This window comes from Brachycentrus maculatus, unplaced genomic scaffold (assembly GCF_059751285.1).
Source record: "Brachycentrus maculatus isolate JH-2025_06_01 unplaced genomic scaffold, ASM5975128v1 h1tg000086l, whole genome shotgun sequence".
Taxonomy (NCBI): domain Eukaryota; kingdom Metazoa; phylum Arthropoda; class Insecta; order Trichoptera; family Brachycentridae; genus Brachycentrus; species Brachycentrus maculatus.
In genome coordinates, this window is record NW_028280840.1 from 532,251 (window position 1) to 556,121 (window position 23,871).

General features: G+C 29.5%; 1 protein-coding gene across 1 annotated transcript; it reads left to right on the forward strand.

Annotated features, from left to right (window-relative positions):
* The first annotated feature begins 1,099 nt into the window (after positions 1-1,099).
* Positions 1,100-13,940, forward strand: LOC148310841 (serotriflin-like). Its single transcript, XM_088257626.1, has 6 exons — positions 1,100-1,235; positions 3,513-3,611; positions 4,018-4,154; positions 7,341-7,486; positions 11,211-11,411; positions 13,547-13,940. Exons 2-6 carry the CDS (start codon positions 3,527-3,529, stop codon positions 13,797-13,799), a joined length of 822 nt encoding a protein of 273 aa, XP_088113752.1. The 5' UTR covers positions 1,100-1,235; positions 3,513-3,526; the 3' UTR covers positions 13,800-13,940.
* The last annotated feature ends 9,931 nt before the right edge of the window (positions 13,941-23,871 follow it).

A 23,871-nucleotide genomic window follows, 5' to 3' on the forward strand; every position in this document is an offset into this window, starting at 1 on the left:
AATCTGTAAGAATCGGTTCTCGAAAATTGATTACACTACTGTGGAAAAGCTCATTTTGTCCATAATTCAGGTATGGTTTCGAGACGAAAAAATGGCATCCTTGTGCCAAAACCTTATATAAAAGATGCCAAGAAGGGTGAAATATTTAATCGAGCCCAAATGAGATCATACTAAATATTAATTTGTGATATAACTAATAAACAAAAGATTTTACAAAACTTTTACGGAAATACAACAAATTAAGTTTTGTTTCAATTAATCTGTTTGATACTGTACAATATGTATTGTAGCTGGAAGCTCCTGTTCTTTATAATAAATTTGTATTATTTTATTGTAGCAAGAAGTTTTTTTTAGTTTGGCTTTTTTATTTGAATGATTTTATTGATTAAAAATTTCTAGTCTATTATAATTGATGTTTATTTTTCTAATAAATATCAACTGGGAATACAATTTTTTGTTATGTGGGTTATATTTCTGTAGTAGAAAAGTTCGAGAGGAGGAATCATTAAAACGACGTACCTAACTCAAAAATTTGAAAATAAACGTATGAATGTGGAAGAGTTATAATTAGTTAGTTAGTTTTAAACGTGCATATACAATAACATTTTATACATGTAAGAAATATAAAAAAATACGATCGAGAAGAAAAAGTTAGGTAATAATTTTAATTATTACCTAAAATTTATGGGAATAATCTGCATAAGAAAGATATTTAAAATGTCTACATTATTGGAGCTAAAACGTATTAATAAATACAGTGTAAATTTTTAATGCATTTTAAACAATGAATCAACATACGAGTATAGTCTTCAAAGTGAAGCACAAAACTCGTTGAATATGTTCTTAATTTGAGCAGAAGACCGCGTCTGAGACGACTTAATGATATTATAATAAATAATGCGAGTAATATGCATGTTATAATATTATACACATTGTATTCGGTATAAAAGGGGAGGCCAGCGAATCTTGGTCCACTAAATGGTAGCCAGTCTCGCGCGCGTGGCCAGCGGAGCCACTAAATTACATTGTCATACAATTACACAAAATACAGTGTCACATCCATTCTGTCACAAGTAATGGATCATAGTCCAGAGGCACATTCTTCATTTTATTATTCGGTATTATTATTTAGCTCTAGTCATGAACTGATACATCCGTAGCATTAATTTAAGTGTATACAAATCGAGTTGCTTGGTTATTAAGTGCGTCCTAAGGGCTTCGTATCGAAACAAGAGGTAGGTACTCATTTAACTTTTTCACCTAAATTCATGCGTGTTCTAAAATTTATTATATGTGATTGGCACAGAAAATTGAAAAAATACTCTGAAAGCTTATATTTGTAATTAAAGTATTTCATTATAAGATTATATTTTAGTGTCCTTTTTTTTTAGTAAATATTACCATATGTATGTACATTTTATTTTATATTACTATATGCAGGTCATGGAATTTACAATCATATTTATTATAAATGTGATTGTAAATTCTTATGCTGTGTTTTAACATATTATTTTTATTACTAACAATTTTAAGGAAAATGCAAAAATGTATCAAATTTAAATCTTAAATTATTACCTACAGATAGCACGTGTTTAAGTCATAAAATTTCTTGTTCAATTGTCGAGTAGTTTTGCAAGAAAATTGGTAAATTTTTATTCCAATAAATAATAAATTTTATTATTATTGCGTTATACCCCGTATTCATGTTATTTGCGGTTAATTAAACATATTTATAACAAAAATAAATATTGAATACAAAAACCGTCTAAAGAAAATAACAAATACGAGTATATATGTAACATATTTATGTATGTATTATTATATTAAAAACTATATTATATAGAGAGCTTTTATGCGTCATCGCTTACTGACGCTTTTTTATGCATATGTATGTCATTTGAGAATAACCCTTTGCATTCAGGTTATTGTCTCAATTCATTGATTTAAGGTTAATTCAGGTTAATTTATTAATTTAATTGGGTTTAAACGTCAATTTTCTTTCTAGTTAATAGGTGGATACGTTAGCATTTTATGTACTCTGAATGTACATTTCTCTTAGTAAAAACAAATTCACTTTATCGTTACTAGGATTCTATTACATGTTACACCAAAACCGGAGTTCATTTAGATTGGTTGGTAAATATTTTTTGCCTCTGAAAAAACTCAAAAACGTCAAATAGAAATTATCGTTCGTTATAAGAATGCAAAATATATTTTCTTTAAAATCTGTTTTATAAAAAAAATATTTATCGCTACTGGGAGAACATGAGTTAGCATTATTTATTAAATATGGTATATGCTTTTTGTAAGGAATGTCAACTGTAGATCAATTTAATATATTTTAATTTACTAAATACTTTCATTTATTAAATTGGGAAGAAAGCTCTTTGAAAAATGCTTTCTCAAAACTGATCAATATTTATAAGGAGATATATCGTTATTTCTTTATTTTAGTTTTTTAATGAAAAGTTATAATGTTATGCTTCAAATGTTAATTTAATTTTTTATTTATAGAAAAATATGTATAAGCATAAAAATAATAATATTTTTTTCTTCACATGCGGAACTATTAATTTAATTTTTTTTTATTTTAAAATTAAATTGTATGAATTATTAATTATTATCGTTCAACCGCATTGTTTACTTTTTTGTAGCAATACGTGGGTATTACAATAATATATTTTGTACCTACTAGCCATAAAAATATTTTCAAAAGCATTGTGGAAAAAATACCGATTATTTTTCCTTCATTCCACTACCGCTAATGATCTCAAAATTTCGTGTCCAAATTTGGGAGAAATGTTTTAACGGTATTCAGGAATCAAGTTTCATGTTTTGCTTCATCGAAACCAGAAGACATTAATTTTCAACCATTCTGGTTTATCCCTTTGTAACCGAATGAATTTAGTTAACGATTTTTTTTCATTTGTCCTTGGTAGATTTTTTGAACGTGTGTGTAACTACAAATAGTGAATTAATTTTAAGGAAATCATTTATATGCAAAATGTAATAATAACGTACCTACTGTAGTAAAATATATAAAAAAAATGTATGTAAGTATATGCGATTTTACTACCATTTGACTTATTTATTTTATCGATTGCATTTATAAAAGATTTTCAATTCAGCGTTTTTTTAATTCGTAAAAATAATTTTAGATATCTTAGAGACATTTCGTGTATTTTATGTGTTTAATATATATTTTTTTTATAACCGTTTTTTTATAGAAATATATATATATATATATATATATATATATATATATATATATATATATATATATATATATATACATACATACATATTATATATGTGTGTGTGTGTGTTTAAGGGGGGAAATGGCATATAAAATAAGTCGTTATTTCCATTTTTAAATTAGATATTCGATTAAAAAAAAAATCTAAATTTTAAATTAGTGCCATAAATTGCTTCTCATTTTTTTAAACTAAAAAATGCTTAAATTAGTTATTAATGAATTTAATTTAATTTCCTTTTTTACTTCCTTTTTTTAGAAAACTAAATCAAGATGTCAAAAATTTTCCATTCTTTACTTATTCTTTTCTGCGTGCTATCGTTGAGTGATATGCAACGAAACTGGAGATTTGATAGACGTAAGTATAATATTACATAACTACTAGGTGCAACAAGAGAAATCTTAACCACAAATACCTTTATGATATTTTATATTTCTTTTATTTTTATCTGCGATTTTTTAAATAAAATATGAAAAAAAAAGAAAATATGTAAAAAAAAATGCCGACTTGTGTTCTCTGGGTTGGGTTGTACTGTGGTTATTTTTAGGTTCGACCCAACTTCATGACAACTAGTTTTAAATTTTCAAACTTAATGCACCTAGGTTTATCTGAAAAAGATAATCAAATCACAATATATTTGTTTATAAGTATGTTCTTATGATGACTACATATAATTGTTTAAAAATATTACACTACAGAAAAAAATCCAGCGCATAAAGATAATGCTGGAGTGATTTTTAAATGTTTTAATTTTAATTATCAGGACCGCAGATGTTTGGTGATAGAATACCAAGTTCAGCTTTGGTTCCAAGAAGTTCTAAAGTCATGAAGAAAATTGTGCTTTATCACAATTTCTTCCGAACCAAAGTGCGGCCTAGGGCATCCAATATGTTGACTATGGTAAGTACATAAAAATGCACCTATACATTAACATATTTGTGGGGAATACAACTCCAGTAATACTGGTTCTGGGAGTGAACAAAGATTTATTACAGTTTAGAACGTTATTATTTTTTAACAAAATTATACGTTCATTTGTATTTTTGTTATCTTAATTTGATTGGTTTGATCAATTTGATCACTTCGTTCACATTGATAGTTTAATGTTTTTGTCACATTGATATTTTGGTCACTCGATCACATTCATATTTTTTATTAAGTTAGCTTTTAACCAGTTTATATCATGTACATTGATTTGGTTTGTCTGTATAAACCGTTTAGTGTGTCCCGAACTTCTTTCAATGTTTTTATTTTATTTTTATTTTATCTTTTAGTCTTTATCTGCACTCATAGGGCATACATCGATTTGATTAAAGTCTTATGTATTATTGAATGGGGGTAAAAGATAAAAATAGAAGAATATACTTTTTATATCTATAATTTTTGTAACAGTTGGTAAATAACAAAATGTCCGTCGTCGAAGCATCCTCGCACGCATTTGGAAATTAAAAAACTTTTTGGATATCCTCGTAAATTCGGGAATAAGGGATAGAATCTACCACTTTTAAGCGTAAAACCACCAAATGAATACAAATACCCAACAAGAGCTTATTTTTAAATAGATTTTTTGTACCTTAGCTATTCCACAATTACATTATTTCTTTAATAAATGTCCACAATTTTCTATGGCCGAAGTACTGCAAATGAGTCTTACTGATTTGATTTTGCATTTTATCAATGTATACGTATGTATTCAACGCTACGTTGTGGTCGATTTGATAATGTGGTGCGTTTGATTTGATTAAACGTACGGTTATAGTATTAGACCATGTAAAATCATGGGGAAACTTATTGAAGAGAAAATAATTATTTCGGTTGATGTTTAAACCAAATTTAAGTTTTTACTCACAATTATGAAAACCAGATACACAATATTTCTAAATAATGGCCATGCAGACCTTGGAAGGTCAATATTATATTATGATAACAAAATTAATTTACGATTTGTATCATAAAGTGATCCGCGCAAATAGAATTCTCGGTAGGATTCTACGATACATTTTCAATTTGTATACAAAACGTGATTTACATACTTTGATATACAAATTAATTGAATCTGATGAAACGAAGTGTTATGAAACACAGCTTCGGATCTATTTAATATTCAAACACTGGCGCCTAGATACGTTACCGACTTCATAAATCACTTCTTGTTAAGTTTTAAATTTGCCATGAATTTAAACGAAATATTTTTAAAGAAGCGCAGTTCTATGATATTGGAAAACGACTTGAAAGTCATATGCAGTTTTTTTTTATTCGCCTTATTTATTTTTATAAATGAGATTTTTTCAAATCTTTATTCTTGTATGCATAACTACACATTACCCTAAAATAACAGAAAAAATAAGGTTAACCTATCAATGATTGAGCTGTTGTGAATCATAAATTAACCAAAAAATAACTAATATTGTTTAAAAAAAATAGAAACGTGATCAATTCACGTAAACCTGACAGCGGATTTTAGTAACTTCAACCATCGATGTCGCCAAAACAATTTAATTCAATTAAAAATTTAATTGTGAAGTGGTATTTCAATAATTTTAGTAAATTATTAAACTTTACGAAGAAGTCAACAGATATCATTACAATTCCTTTTTTAAAGAACCCAAATTCAATAAGGCTTTTATTACAAACACGGATTCTAAATTATTGTTTACACCCCTTTGGAACTAATTTTTTAAAGATTTTTCCACACTCTCCAAAAGATCAACATGGAATTTATCAGTCAAAATATCATCTAATAATTACCACCGTGAAAAAAGTTTTTTTTGTTGATTAGAATCAGATAATTGTAAGGGTTGAAATAAAAAAAATTGTACCGAACCGAAGCAAAGGTAAATAAATACATATATCTTAATATTAAAGCTCCAGTTTTCTTCCGTCCGTTCCGCCCCCTAGTTATTCAAAAAAAATATGATTTTTACAAAAGAAAATATAAAAAAATGGTGATTCAGAAAATGAAAAATGATAGGAAAAAAAATGTCTGAAACGCTATTTATCCCTTAACAAATGCCAAATATTAAAACCGTACGCGGTCTCTACGATAAAAAATCTTCCTTTAATTTCATTATTGCATATGAATTTCATCATTTACAGCTGTATGTAATGGCAGTGCGAAGTGATGTGCATGCGAGTTCGTATATCAATTTCATTAGTCAGATGTGGGTTACCTCAATTCGCACTAATTAGTGCACATACATATATTATGCTATGTTCCATCGCGGCTATTCTACTCCCGACACATCTTCTTGTCTTCCAAATAACTTGACTACCAAATCATACATCATAAAAGAATCTGGAGCGTTAATAGAGCGAGACGAGTTCTACAACCCTGAAATTATGTTTCGTCTCCCTAGCATTGTTATATGAAACATGGTTTCGTGTATGTGAATAATATAATACAGATACGCATATCTAATTACGGAGATAGTTATGCGAATTACTTCCGCGATCGTTATCATGGAAAATTGGTACAGTTAAAATTTTGTATTGTTCTGAGCCGCTCTGTAAAGTAATCGCACTATACATATTATATGTACGTGTGTGTATTATAATATTTTTATGTGAACTATATTTTATTCGCGTCTAAGTTGTGTACAGTAGCGCTTTTGGCTACCATGTATGAGGTCTTGAGTACAATACCTGGGGGTTTAAAGTAAATATACTCGTAATTCTATTTATTTGATGTAATCCAATATTTTATGATTAAATGACATATATACACAGATGAAGAATAATATGGTAAGAAGTCTGGGTATTTCCAGGGCTCATGACCTATTATAGGCTGGTTTAAGTGATCAATTTATACATATGTAACATTCACCATTCTAGCCATGATTGACAGCCACACTACTCAAATTTTTGGAACTCCTACAAATATCATAAATCTCATTACGGTTTACGTTTGCGTTCACTGGAGCCATACCATAGGGTTGATTTAAAAAGCTTTTATTTAGCAGAGATTGTTTTATTAAGATGTATCTATGCAAGATATTATTAAATCATTTTAGCCAAATATTCATAAAAATGGGTAACAAACGTTTTTTTTGTGTGTTTTTTCAAAACCCTTTTCTTATTTTTTTTCAGAAGTGGCATAACGGTGCCGCGATTGCTGCCCAGCGATGGGCAGATGCTTGTCACCTTTTAGTGCACGACCCTCCCCACGGTAGACACATTGATGAGTATGGCACATGTGGGCAAAACATCTTCGTATCATCCCATCAGGTTCCATGGTAACATACACAATATTTTATTCAATATCATATCGGTCGACTATAATAATTAATGTAGCACCTTGTATATAAAAGATTAAAGCCTCGATTTTAGGCGTTCAAATCATAAGGCGCTCGACCGCGATGAGGGCTAGACGTGTGTGCATGCTTAAAAAATAGAGTATGTATTAGAAATTGACCTTTTTTAGAAAAAATATTGAAAATTATTTTTAATGTTTTTTTTTAAATTCCTTACCGTTAAATAACTCACTTCTTTGAGAACCATATATTTATTTCAATTTTTTTTTCTTCAATATAAAAACGGTGTTTTAAGGAAAAAACGCCAAATGTTACCTGGATTTAGAGAAAATTAAGTTGCAATTTAACGTTAGTTTAATTAAAGTGGCCTTGAGGTTTGATAATAAATATTTGCCTAAAATTGTCCATTGATTTTTAAGGTTAAGTTAATCACTAGTAAAAGTTTTCTTATTATATTGACCGTTGTGCTTTTCGATACATTAACATTTCCAAGTAATTCTTTAAGGAAATCTTTGGTAAATATCACTTTATCAAAGCATTATTTTATTAATAATGTATTCATAATATGGCTACTTTAAATAAATTGAAGAATAAGGTCATTGGGACTCGCTAATATTTTATGTGTCATCGGGTTAGTTTTCATAGACATCCATTCGACTAAAACAACTCGTTTAAAATAATAAATTTGCAATAAAACTACTGTTTTCATATAATTTAGAGGTCAATGACTTAAATGTTTTCAAACATATAATTTTACAATGGTCATGTGATAAAAACAGCTTTGCAGAGAATTAAAGCTCGCGTATCACGTATTTTTAATAATATTAATACATTTTTCTTACAAAAAAAGCTATGGATCTTTTGTTAACAGCCACAATGTTTAATTTATTCTGATACATTTATTTTTACTGACTCTATGTTTACTGACATTTATAATTAAATGGTAGATTACTGCATTGCTACCAAATTATGAGATAAGAATATGGTTATAATCAAAATCAACTTTACGTACATTTTTTCAAAAGAAAAAATAGTAACTTTTTATCATGTGAAGGATTAATGATTAAACATAAACGTGGAGGTCCTCACCAAAGAGTTACATTTCCAATATTGCACAAAAAATCCTTTAAATGCAAATCTGTTCTGTTTACTGTGTTATATCGAAGTATTAATTAAAGTTGCGACAAAACGTGACCAATCCTGTGTTAAACCAATATGAAATCATTAAATCGCAGCAAAACGTAACAATTTTACAAGCTAGAATTCATGATTACATAAAATAATTTATAAAGGAAATGTGATGTTTTGGTGAAGAAAAAATGGAAAATTAGACTCAAGATTTGTGTATTTTTTGTTGTAAGTTGTAATGTATTTTTTAATGTATTTTAAAAAATTAACAGCTTGCCTAATACTCGCACTTGTATACCAATAGCTTATTTCAGTCACACGGCTCGTCAGTGATGTATGTCGTACAATTACTTCAACTCCTGACCTGGCCACTTTCAAGTATTTGAAATACTTGATCATGCCAAGTTTTCCTCGGTCTTCCACTGCTTCTATTATCAACTACGTTCGCCTTATAAATTTGTTTTACTTTACTCATACGATTTACATGCCCAAACCATCTCGACGCTCCTTTCTAAATTTTATCAATAATGTTTATCTCAGCCTTGAGTTCATTCCTTATATCTAACTAACTAACTAACTAACCATCACGCCGCTTCCCCGCAGGGGTAGGCAGAGAGAATCGAACGCCACACCACTCTGTCTTTGCAAACATTCTTTGCCTCTTCTACATTCATGCATCTCCTCATACATACCCGACGATTATTACGACTCCTGACCCGGCCGATTTCAAGTATTTGACATACCTGATTATGCCAAGTTTTCCTCGGTCGTCCTCTGCTTCTTTTCCAACTACATTCGCCTCATAAATTTGTTTAACCGTTCTTTCTTCACTCATACGCTCCACATATCCAAACCATCTCAACACACCTTTCTTAATTTTATCGATAATGCTTATCTCAGCCTTACATTCTTTCCTTATTTCATCATTCGAACATCTATCAAACATCGTTTTGCCACACATTCGTCTGAGGGATCGCATTTCGACTACATTCAGTCTGCTTTCATCCTTATATCACCATTCGAATATCTATCTTGCATTGTTCTGCCACATATGTCTGAGATATCGCATTTCTACTGCATTCAGTCTACTTTCATCCTTCATTTCCCAACTCCATGTTTCACTTCCAGACATTAGGGTTTAGCCAGGCCTCCATTGTGCATGGAGTAATTTTGAAATTAAGATTGATAATTATTTTTACGAATATTAAATTATGATTCATATCGAATCCTTCATCCGGGTCACGAATCAAATGATCCGTAATGTGATGTATTCATACTGTTCAATCTATGTAGTTTATTGCAATAAATTATGTATGTATATTATTAGGATACACATTATATCATGTAAGTTATTAGCTATATTTGTATGAATCGCTTTGGGACGAACGTGATGTATCTGTTTGACAGTCACAGGCAATATAGGTTAGTTTGAATTGATGTGTTACGGAGATGAATTAAACTATATGAGAGATCGCAATTACTCCTTTAATTAAATCTAGTTGACGTTATGTCGAAAACTTTTTATTGTTGTTGAAACAGAAAAAGCATTTTTTAAATATATTTACCAATTGTAAATATTATTTTTAATTTCTATATCATCCGTTACTCATATCGTATAAATATTAGATTATATTAATTTGAAATAAGATAATGAGAAAAAAAATATTTCAACTTAGATGACAAAGAATACGTAAATCTGGGAATTCACGGGGCTTATGACCTGTCATAGGGTGGTTAACTGCTTCGTCGAAAATGTAAAAATAACCCAATGTTAATGTAAAAATAATAATAAATGTTGTTTGGTATTATTAGGTAAATAAATAAATGTGTGTGTGTATATATAAATATATTTATATATTTATATATATATATATATATATATATATATATATATATATATATATATATATATATATATATATATATTTATATATATATATATATATATTTATATATATATATATATATATATATATATATATATATATATATATATATATATATATATATATATATATATATATATATATATATATATATATAAATATATATATATATATATATATATATATATATATATATATATATATATATATATATATATATATATATATATAAATATATATATGTATATTTATATATATATATATATATATATATATATATATATATATATATATATATATATATATATATATATATATATATACATTTCATATGTTTCCTCTATATTTTTCTCTTTTCATGCACATCCGCACCCAATGATGCCTTTATACAACGTACATTAACGATAAATCAAGCAATGAAAAAATAGAACGATGCAGTGCCCCATGCACCACTGGGTGCGGATAACAGTTAAAATAAAAACAGATAATTGCAGATACATATGTAAATTTTTGTCTAATTTAAGGAAACCTATCACGATCATTGCTTCTGCAAGGGTCTCAACCCTCAGCAATGAGGAATAAGATGGAGAAGAAGAATCACGATCATTTTATCTCATTAATATCTCACCCAATTGTCTAGCTTGTTACTTAGTTATTTATTGGTTATAAATGTTTTTCTTTTTATTTGATAGGCTTTTTGCAGTCAAAACTTGGTACCTCGAACACCAAAACTTTACTTACGGATCCCAGAACAACGACTTGAATGTGGTCGGACATTACACGCAGATGGTTTGGGCCACTTCTCACGAGGTGGGCTGCGGATTCACGAAGTGCGCCTCTGGCGGGCCCAGAGGAAAACCTTTCTACAACTACGTCTGTAACTATTGCCCCATGTAAGAAAAATCCTTTAAAATGTGTATTTATTTATAAATAGTGACTGTGTAATAATACCAACTCATCGTCGCGTTAATATTTTATGCATTCCGAATACAAATGATGAATCCTGTTAAGGATATTTTAAATGTCTTTAAGGCCAAAATCGCATAAAAAACTCAATTGGCTTCCGGCAATGCATAGAGTCAGACGTTAGGTCACGCCAATTTTTTTAAAATTCATATTGTTTTTTTTTTAAATATGTAATGAAAAAATATTTTTTTATGGCTCATTACCTTTTAATAACTTTTTTCTTTTCAAAACCATATATTTATTTCGATGAAAATTATTTTTCAATACAAAAACAGCGGTTAAAAAAAATAAGTAGGTACATCAAATGTTACCTGGGTTTAAAGAAAATTTAATTGCTATTTAACAAATACTTCACAATAAATCTTTGATCATAACTAGGATTATCAAGATTTTTCATTTCGCTCTCGGTGGACACAAATATGTTTTCGAGAAGAGAATATTAAAGTTAAGTCATTTACAAAGCTAATGCCTTGTCTTGACTGATTTAAGTTATTAGATTGTTAGCTGTATTCAATAATTATTTCAATTAAATTCGGCCATTTAATTCCTATCAAGTTAACACCGCATCAATTCGATGATGCACTCTATTTATTGAGTAGATTATATTTAGGTTCGTGTAGGGGCAAAAGAAGAAAAATTATATATTTCAATAAAATTCAGACCTAAAAAATTCCTAATTTTCATATTTTCTTCTGAAGAACTTTTCGTCTTTATTCAGATATCAATTCTTAAGGTGTTTGTGTGTGTACATCGAAAATATTCTTTTAGGAAAATAAGGCATTTTATACATACTTATACTTACTTATTTATTTTCCATTTTTACGAAATTCCACACAAAGTGAAAAATACTTGTATCGCCATCTATGAAACTACTGGAAAAAATGTTGCGCCAATCTCGAGCTTTTACGGAAAATGCTCAACACCTAGCGACTAAAATAGTAAGCTATTCGAAATATTACTGCGAAAAGTTGTTTCATGCATCTTAAAATATTTTATTAAGCCTAAAATCAACTTCTTTAATATCTGAGATACATAAATCAGAACACATTATGAAATAATATAATTGGCATTGAATTGACCAGTAGTAGGTATACATAGTATTAATTGATTTTGATGATCAATGATTGACGTGTGACATGAACCTCTAGACCTTGATTTTTTTGGTGGTATCTTGAAGCATATTGTAGATCTAGGAAATTTAACAATGATTTAAATTGATGTATCATTGAGTTAACACTGGTAGGTGGTCTGGAATGTGAGGCAAAATAGAAGCTCGATTTGAGTTTAATTTCCATGCCTCACGGTCTACTTCATAACGAATTGTATAAACACTTTTTATTATTTTATAGATTTTTGTATATAAACCTACAAGACCTTAATTTGCTTTGATGGTATCTTGAAGCATATTCCAGATCTTAAAAATTGTTGAAACTGTTTGTGCGATATCGTTCAAAGTGAAAGGTTCCTATGTCAATTTTCACGTTCTAAGGTATAAGATTATTGATCTGGTAATTTTCGATTTTAGTGAATTTAATTTTTTTTAATATAGTTGCAAAAAATATTAGGCTTTTAATCATTTACTAGACATTTCTACACATAATATATTTTACGCTATGCCTCTCTCAAAACGAGACTAAGTTCTTGTGCTTGGAGAGAGACTTACATCCAATGTTTATTGATTGTACTTCAATGATATGATAGTCTTTTTTCATTGTAGTGTTTTTTCCCATAAACACGTAACATAATTTTTTTATCTTAAATTTTTTGGTTCCCAAATATTAGTAGTTTTGTTGGAATTGCTTGGTGTTATATTTTGTTATTGTAAAATCATTTTGGAATCTTAAAGATGTGTATTTTTTAGATTTCAATATATATCCTCCTTTTATAGTTCTTTTAATGCTTTCTACATTAGTGGCTTGATATTTTAAAAATAATAACTTTATAGGATAAGTTTTATTTTTTTAAATTTATTTACTTTAATTACTTAAAATATATTTATTTCAGCTTAAAATATATTACAAAAAACCTTAAACTCAATAATAAAACGGCGTATTTTTTTTAGTGGCAATTGGTCCGAGAAGCTGGGCCGCCCGTACCGGCGGGGTAAGCAGTGCAAGATGTGCCCCAAGTCCTGTCACCTGGGGAAGCTGTGCACCAACGCCTGTCCCTACGCAGACCAGTGGAGCAACTGCAAGGAGCTGCTGGCGGCCGGCCGGGGGTGGCTCTGCTCCGGCAACACTAGCAACGGGCGGACTCGTCAGGAGCACTGTCGCGCCACTTGCAACTGCAAAAACCAAATACACGAGTGGCGATAGAGTGTGGCGAAGAAATTCCTAAAGCTATAGAGTACATTTCAATTATTTTTACTTAATAAAGATGTTAGGTACTGTAAAAAATCTGGAGCGTTATAATGTTTAAATTCTTCTTAGTCAGACACTCTTCGGCTGTCCAAACTCAAAACACAGTAAGGGACATTTTTTTTGTTGTTTTAAATTCGGACAGCCGTCTTGATAAGGTGGTTGTGGGGTTGTTCATGGCCCCACTTTGCTATCCCATCTCCAATTTTATCTAGAGATAGTATTCTTTGATCGCGGAATGTTTCGTGGCTGAATTGTTTAGGTTATTTAATCGACTCGGTAACCATCGTTCGCTTGTCTCTGAACCACAAGTCACTCCATCAACTTATCGCTTATGAAAAATATGTCAGAAAACTACGTCGGTGTAGGCCTTTCATAATATAGATCACTTTTGGGACATGGACATTTGTACGATACGTGGTCCAGGGAATCCTCACCAGACGCCTCTAACACCACACTTCCAGTGTATCTATCACCCAACAAAACAATTTTAATTTTAGTGAATAACAATTGACTACAATATAGTTTCCTGTTTCGAGGTGCACCCATCTCTTCCTCAGGACAATTAATACACCAACGTGCATGAAACACTATATAATACTACGCTATTGATAATTTTCTTTGTTTATAATGTGCCAACATGTAAAAATGACCATATTCTGCGTTTCGAAAGGATTTATAAAATTAAGATTTTTCTTATCATTTTTCTAAGTCTGAACGTAAGTAGCTTTCAATTGATTTTTTGTTATTTATTATCAATCCGTATCTCTTAATCCAACTATTTTTTATGTAAGTACAGACATAATAGTTTTTTTTATAAATTCTGAAGTACACTGAAATTCTCTATTTTCAGTACAACGTGAAAATACAAATAACAAAATTTATTTTACATTTAATATTAGGTACTTAAACTTTTAGCGAAAATTAAATTACATGTAAGTAAAAATTTGTTAATACATAGGAACAATCATAATATTACCATAATACATATATAACATACGTAAAACAATGATTTCAGGTATTACTGTCTATGATTTGAATTTGTATAAGTATCAATCCTTCATATTTCTGGTACGCTCTAAATTATATTTTTTAACTGATAGTTGTAAATAACACATTACAGTTAAAAAATATATTTAATGCCATTGTTGATAGTTGATTTATCAACAAGATATTGAATGAAAAAATATATATTATAAACGTGTGTCGGGATTATTATAACGCTGTTATATGGAAACGTTTAATTCTTATTTAAATAAAAAAGTTAAATAAATAAATATATTTTGACCACAGTTTTTTTTCTTAGTTTTATGTCATGTTTATATATTAATAAACATCCTCAAATAGTACTCACATAATGAAAACCATGTCTGGGAGTCCATAAGGAGGGTAACAATTTATTAATTAGGTAGTGTAGATACCTTTAACTTTAGTTTTGTGCAGTAAAAACAAATGCATTTATTAATTTGCTTTTCGGCATCATTAACATTCTAACAATGCTAAAATGCTAAAATCGTTAGAAATAAAAATATATAAGTTTAGTTAAAGTAATCTATATTACGTAGTCTAATACTTTTATCACATATTTGTAGATTTGGCGTTTGATTTGAACATGTAATAAATAAACCCTAATAATAGTTCATATTCTCCAATATCGTAAGAAAATTGAATCAAAGGTGCTCTTTATTAGACAAATTTGAGTTAAGGAGTCATTAACACATTTAGTAGTGCATTCGAAATGAGATCTCAGCTGAATGCTCGTACGAGGTTTTCGTGCTATTCAAATTACAACCTGTATGACTTTTGAGTCTCAGAAGCGCTCGTCTCGAGTCTTGTCAAGAGTGTTCAATATCCTGGATGAACATATTAAACCATCCAAGAAGAGGATCATCAGGAAGACTATACGTAACTGGATAGTTTGAAATAGATAAATAAATCAAAGTTTATTTTGAATGTTCTTATCGTCGACAAATTCCATTCTTACTCCTATGAGGGTTTTGCGAAAACTAAATTGGTTTTAGTAGGAACATTAATATATTATTTGTGCTTCATTTTTTCTCGCATTAAAATCATTGGACCATGATTCTGTGTTTATCAATATTTGCTTTAACCCCGATGTGTTAAATAATGATACAGCAAAACCCATCGTGTATCATCACACGAGGAAACCATTGGAAGTCAATGCAGACATCCGTAACACATTGCTGTACTGAAGGACATCTAACAATACCACGAGAAGCGAACCATGACGACAATGTTAATCAAACAGGACTGGACTGATTCGAAGGTATATTTCAGAAGAAAACAAAAAAGTATAAAAAAATCAATTTTATTATTTGTATCATATACATAAGTATATCAAATAAAGTAGTAAGTTTGCAAAAATAAGTTTGTTGAGTATTGATAATTTGTAGGTATCATTTTTATAAATAACTCGATATGACTTTAAATAGTTTAAACATAAAAATTACAGTTATTTGAGTAAATCGTAACATAATAAATAAAAACCCTTATCCGCACCCCAATGGTGCATAGGGCACTGTGTCATATTAACGCAGTGTTATCTTAATCGTTTACACATGAGGGAAAGGTGATCAGCCCTCCGCTTCAGGTACCAGTCCATGGTAATATTGAATAAATATTACAGTGAAAAAATCACCAATATTTATTTTACCCCCTTGGGAATCGAACCCGGGACCTCCAGAACGGTAGCCGAGCGTGCTGACCATTACACTACGGAGGCGGACAAAACCGTAACATGTAAATAATATTATGAGTACATGTTAGTAGTAGGCGTCTTGTTGAAATTTATATAACCTGGTTTTAACATATTATTGAAACAACATTTTCAATGTATAATCAGCTTTGTGATATAAATTATGATACGATATCAAAGTAGTATTAGAACCAAGCTTTAAGAAGTAAATAATTATTCCAATCATTTTTTTAAATGCGTTAACAAATAGAAAAAGAACAAATAAAATTAAAAAAAAAATTAAATACCACCAGGGCTTAAAAAACTATAATCTTATTTAGTAAATAATTGAATTAATTAATAAAAAAATTAAATATGAACATTTTTAAATGGTGAAAAGTTTTAGTAATACACCATAGCAAAAATGTATGAATCATGAATTTTAATTAATCGAATAAAATTATTACGCATTTTCAAAATAAACCCTTATGCCACCCTGTTTTTTTAACACAAAAATGTCTATCCTATAAAATACAACTGCTTATCTCTAGGAATACTAAAATATCCGCATACAACTGTAAGTAACAGGATGCCGCTAAGTAATATGTGTGTAAAATGTAAATAAATACTTACGTAAAGGAATAAAATAGTAAAATTCACCTTCCTATCAGCGGGTGGTAAAAATTTTCAATGAAGAACGTAATCGTATGTGTTACATAAATGCAAAAAAAAACATTACGAAATTTATAGGTGCGTGATTCCTTCGTTCCTTTATTGACATGCTATATTATTATTTCAACATTTCGTACTTACGTGTGTACTCACATATCGCTCATTCCTTTCAAAAACGTCATAAATCAAAATACTTGATTTTTCAGGAGAACGTTTTTAAAGTTTTAAAATATAATATAATGTATTGAAAACATATAACAAGCCACTTACTGAACTTTTTACTGTGCAATATATCTTATTAGGTAAAACCTGAAGGCTTTTTCTCCATTTGAAAAATATTTAGTATATTTAACAAAATAATTAAACAATTCCTTTTCTTCGAAATGCAAAAACAACACTTTCTGCCCTGTAGCGAGTAAATATTTAGTTAAAAATATACCTCTTTTGCTGGGATATAGTACATTTTCTGGGCATTCTGAAAACATGCATAACTGAAAATTGACGATTTTTGATTTATGACGTTCTTGAAAGGAGTGAGCGATATGTTACGTACATAAGGTAATACCTACCGATTTTTGTAATTTATATATTTATATTTACGTAATATCATTTTTTGAGAAATCCTTGTTTTATGATCCCTAACGTGATTGACGATTAGCAAAGAACAGTGATACCCATAGTGAGCGACATAGCCCCCCAAAGGGCGATTGAATTTACATGGCCGGCTATTAACAGTTAAAATTGGTTCCGTGGGAGATTTTATAAATTTTGGGTTAAAATAAAGGTTGTTAGGAAATTTTGGTAGAAAAAAGGTTCCACCATGGGAATATTTTAAACAATGTTAAATAAAAAAGTTTGGGTATTTTATTTTAGAAATGAAAAAACAACGTCGACTCCTACAATGACCGAATTTGTAATGAGAAGTCAAACAATTCATCTACTTCAGGCCAATGATCCTACAAAGTTTGGCAAGCTTTGTTATGAAGCATGTAATTTAATGTTAAAATTTTATGAAAAACCAAAATAAACTGTCCTTTTTCAACATATTTTCACGTTGTACCTACATTTTTTTATCCTTTTCCTAAATAAGTTATTGCATTAAAATAAATATTCGTAAATTTTTAATTTATTATAATATGTACCTAGATACCGTTACGTTTGCTATAAATTTCATTAAATAATTTCATGCTTAAAGAAGGCACATTTTCATTACTTCTAATGACACCACCTTTATTTACAACATTTTATAGCTTTTTTAAATTCCAGATTTCAAGTTTTGAAAGATTTAATCATTCCAACCCTTTTTGCCAAACACAAGTTGCCCAATACCATAATACATGTGTATTGTTTTATACCTCTTCCACCTTTTAAATACACGCTTTTCTTAAAAGTTGTTTTAGTTTGGAAAATGTTTTATAAATATTTCAATAAAATACCAAATGCACGAACAATCTTTCATGCTGACCAAAATATGCAAATTTCAGTAAACAAGCACACACGTTTTCAGAATACATAGCCATCGCCAAGATAATCTTACGAGCTTCTTAGAAACTCTCATTGATGTTGGTAGGCAGCGGGCAATCGGTACGTGTCCAGATTAATTTAAATTCTAATTACGTATTCCCAGATTCAAGCTACAGAGGTCAACAATCTCAATTCTCGTGTTTTATCGTATATTTCACCTTATACTGAATGTTTCGTATTTATAAATCAATAATAATGATGCCGTTTGCATCCTACTGTGATGTTTTGATTCCCAAGGGGGATTAATAGAAATATAATATTATAGTAGTGATTTTTCACAATAATTTTTATTTATACACTGGACAGGCATCTGAAAGCGAGACTGATTATTTTGTTTTCTAGTAATTAAGGATCAAGATAATACTACGACTATATGCAGTGTCCTATGCACCAATGAGTTCGGATCAAGGGTTTATATTTATGAAATAGGAGGAGAACTAATATATCTTCAAAGAAATAACAAAAAGAATATTTAAATTAGCATGTGGAACGAATGAGTGAGGAAAACAGTAAAACAAATTTATAAGGCGAATGTAGTTGGAAATAGAAGCAAAAGAAGAGCGAGGAAAACTAGGCGTGATCAAGTATTTCAAATTCTTGAAAGTGATCAGATCAGGAGTCAGAATAATCGGTGAGTATGTATGAGGAGATGCATAAATGTAGAATGAGCGAAGATTGTCTGCAAAGACAGATTCATGTGGCGTTCTATCCTCTCTGCCTACCCTTTCGGGGAAGCGGAGTGTTTTTTTTTAAATTACTAGTGTTTTCTCTTCTCTCGGTTAGTAACAACATTAAAAAACCCTGCCGTGCCAAAGTCACTGACTAAAAAACGTTGTGATTAGATGCATGTATGTACTACACACACTATGTAGTTTATGTATTTCATTCACCGTGTATCATTTATGTACCTACCTATACTTTAAGTAAAAAGTACATTCTTTAAACCTACTTATTTTGAGATGATTCCATTAGTATTTGGCAACTCGAGATCTTATCCAACATCCTTTGTTTACAATAGGCACTTCTGTTATTAAATTTTTAACAAAGAAGGACAAAGTATTTTGACAAAAATTTGGATGCAGATATTTATTTGTAATTGCGTGTAACGAGCACAAGGTTAAATTCATTATGCGATACAAGATGTTCATCTAATTATACAACATCTCGTTTTGCACATCTATTAAGCTGCATTTAACCAGCAATTTAAGAGTTGAAATAAATGCATGTATGTGTGTACGACATGTACAGTAGCGAGCAGTGAAATCGTTCCAGTAAGAAATTATCAGTTTTTTTACATAATATTTTTTTTGTTGTTGTGATTTCTTAATAGCTTTTCAGTCCAAATTAATAAGCAACATTATTAAAAGGTGACATACTAAAGAAGTGCCAACTTAGTGACCATTTTTTTTCTTCATTATTTTATAGTTAATTTGTAGATATTCGCACATAAATGAAAAAAGCTCATATAATAAAAAAAAACATATGGTTTTTGAAAATAAAATTACATAGGTACATAACACTAACAATTATCAAAAACCAACAAAATCAGTACCTACTTTGTTGCATTCATAAAAGCAACTGTGATAGCAGAAGTTAACAAAAAAATTGGAAGAGTATTTCAGTTAATTGAAATGCACTATTTCTATATTTCTTAGTATATAAAAAGCTATCAAAAAAACACAACAACAAAAAAATATTATGCAAAAAACTGATAATTTCTGACTAGAAAGATTTCACTGCTCGCTACTGTATATTAGAATCATTTCTTATTATTTTTTGACATCTCATCAAAGATGAAGAAGAATATGGAAGTCTGGGCATTTACGGGGCTGACGACCGTCATAGGCTGGTTTAAGTGATCACTTACACGCATGTAACTTTCACCAATTCTACCCATTATTGACAACCACACTACTCAAATTCAGATAATCCAGATTTTGTGAACAAGTATTTGGACACACTCAAAATGTTGTAGAATCATTTCTATTGAAAGGTCTACATGAATTGGATTTTTTCCTGAATATGTGAACTCATGAAGAATTTTTAATGACAGATCTGAAATATGAAACGATATGATAATTATGACTTTACATTTTTTATGTATGTACTTAGAAGCACCATAAAGTTCTGTGTTCAATGGTAATCTTATAAAACAAGATCAACAAATTAGATTATCGTCAGTTAAGTTTCGAAAATTAATTAGAAAAATATTTCAAATATTGATATCGCTAATGTGACTAACTTAATAGAAGTGCGTTCATGAAAAAAATGAAGTTATTAATGTTCTAACTAACGAAAATACAATGTCCCTTTATATTATAATGGTCAATTTTTTATTTGTATCAAGTGCGTGTCAATGACGTCAAAGTAATATTGTGGAAGAGATTACCAGTATCAATTATAGCGCCATTTAAATATTGTTTGTGAACTTGGTGTATTTTTGATTTTTATAATTTTTTTATTTATATGAATACTTCTGTACTCTTTGAAACATGCGATGATCGTTCAAAATAAATAAAAATTACATTATATTATATATAGGTATAGAATAAAATAAAAACTCTATATGTAGTTTTTCCACATTTTTTTTTACCAGCGGCCAGGTTTCGTCACCCAGTCTGATGATGTCGGTTACGATGAAACTCGGTCGCTGGTCAAGTAAAAAAACTGTACTAGTATAGTTGTTATTTTATTCTATTAAATAAAGTTCCACTAAGAAATGTCTCTACAAAACTTTAGTTTAATATAAGTCTTTTATTTTTATTTTTAGACATCTCATCAAAGATGAACAAGAATATGGAAGTCTGGGCATTTACGGGGCTGGCGACCGTCATAGCTGGTTTAAGTGATCACTTTACACTCATGTAACTTTCACCAATTCTATCCATTATTGACAACCATACTACTGAAATTCTTGGAAGTTCTATATATATGAACCAATTTTAAAACATTCTTCAATCACTAGAACTTCTCTAGATCACTTAAACCAGCCTATGACGGTTATCAACCCTGTAATTGCCCAGACTTCCATATTCTTCTTCATGTTTGATGAAGTGTAAAAAAATAATATGAATATAACTCCTGTAAACGGAGATAATCCAGATTTTGTGAACAAGTATTTGGACACACTCAAAATGTTGTAGTGTTTTTTTTTTGTTGCTGATAAATCTGTTTGATTTAGATTTCAGTTTATAAATTCATGGTAAAAATAAAACTAAGAAGGTAATTCTGTTTTTTTTTACATGAGAATATTGAAAATTTTAAATTATCACACCACTTATCCTAAAAAAAGTTACAACCTGAATCCAGAACGTCACGTAAAACTCATCAGACCAAATATATTGGGGGGAATACTGTGAAATATCATTTTAATTATGTGCATATAATATGAACTGTAATTAATGAAGATTGAAACAAGTATGCACTTTGAGTGAATTTAGAAATTGAGAATACGGAACCCTTTGTACTAATATTTTAACGACCGTGGCAAGGTACCCAATGTTGAGGTAACCAGGGAGGCGCGACGAGTTCCGCTTGGTTTGTCGCCCTTCGAAGTACTGATGTATATGAGTACTGGACTTGCCCAACTACAAAAACTGGAGAGAAAATAAATATATAATATTTATTTTATTTAACTTATTTATTTTTTTACAAAAATGTTAATAATATTAGTATATAACCACTCACCGAGATTTTTATATCTACCGGTTTTGAGACGTACCCGTCTCTTCGTCAGCACAATCACTAACACTCCTGTGTTAGTGATTGTCCTGACGAAGAGACGGGTACGTCTCGAAACCGGAAGACATAAAAATCTCGGTGAGTGGGTATATACTAATAGTATCTATTAACATTTTTGTAAAAATAAAAAAATAAAAAGTAAAAATGACTAACCACAAAGTAAATGCTTTAAAAATTAATAATATTGAGAATATTTATTTTATTTGTTTGGGAATTGTACATCTTTACATTTAAAAAAAGTATATAATAAACAATAGTGACGTTAACAATAATAAAAATTACATTACACTAGCAAAAATAGTTACATTAATAAAAATAAAGCCAGTTAAACAATTCCACATTTATGTTATAATAACTATAAAAAATATTTAGAGATAAAAAAGGAAATGGTATAAAAAATAGATTTTGCAGGTAGGAGAAGGAAAGGAGAGGAATTAATGAGAGTAGTTAAAGGAATATGTAATATTTATTGTATTGTGTTATTTTTATAATTCAATATGTAATATTTATTGTATTGAGTCCGCCTCCGCAGTGTAACGGTCAGCACGCTCGGCTACCGTTCTGGAGGTCCCGGGTTCGATTCCCAAGGGGGGTAAAATAAATATAAGTGATTTTTTCACTGTAATATTTATTCAATATTACCATGGACTGGTACCTGAAGCGGAGGGCTGATCACCTTTCCTTCATGTGTAAACGATTAAGATAACACTGCGTTAATATGACACAGTGCCCTATACACCATTGGGGTGCGGATAAGGGTTTAATTATTATTTTTTTTTACAATCAAACACGTTGATATCCGACACAACACAACACAAACAGTGATAATTGTTTTTTCAAATCATGAAATCTGTATTAGATTTGGAAATAAGTTTATAATGTTTATATATCTACATTTATTATAACATAACACACGTAATCAAAATCAATATGAACAACACTATTTTATATTTTGAACGTTTATTTAAGTGATATATTTTTTTAAACCTTAATCCGCAACCAATGGTGCATGGGCCACTGCATCGTATCGACTGCGTTTTTATGAAATCTGTGTTCATTTTAGAAATATGTTGATAATGTTTATGTATCTATTTTTATTACAATATAACACGATTGATCAAAGGAACAATACAAACAATACATATTTAAATTAAAGCTTTCAGTAAGACGCTTTTTTAATATTTTATCCGCAACCAACTTTGCATAGACCACTGCATCATTTCGACGATATTGATCATTCATTTTATGAAGGCGAAGTTGATCAGTACCATGCTTTAGGTACCAGTCTAGGGTGATATTTATTAAATAAAATACCAAAAGTATTTCAATTATTTGTAAGTATTGACATAAATAATTTAAAAGTATTGATAATATTTTTACTAATAATAATAATAACTT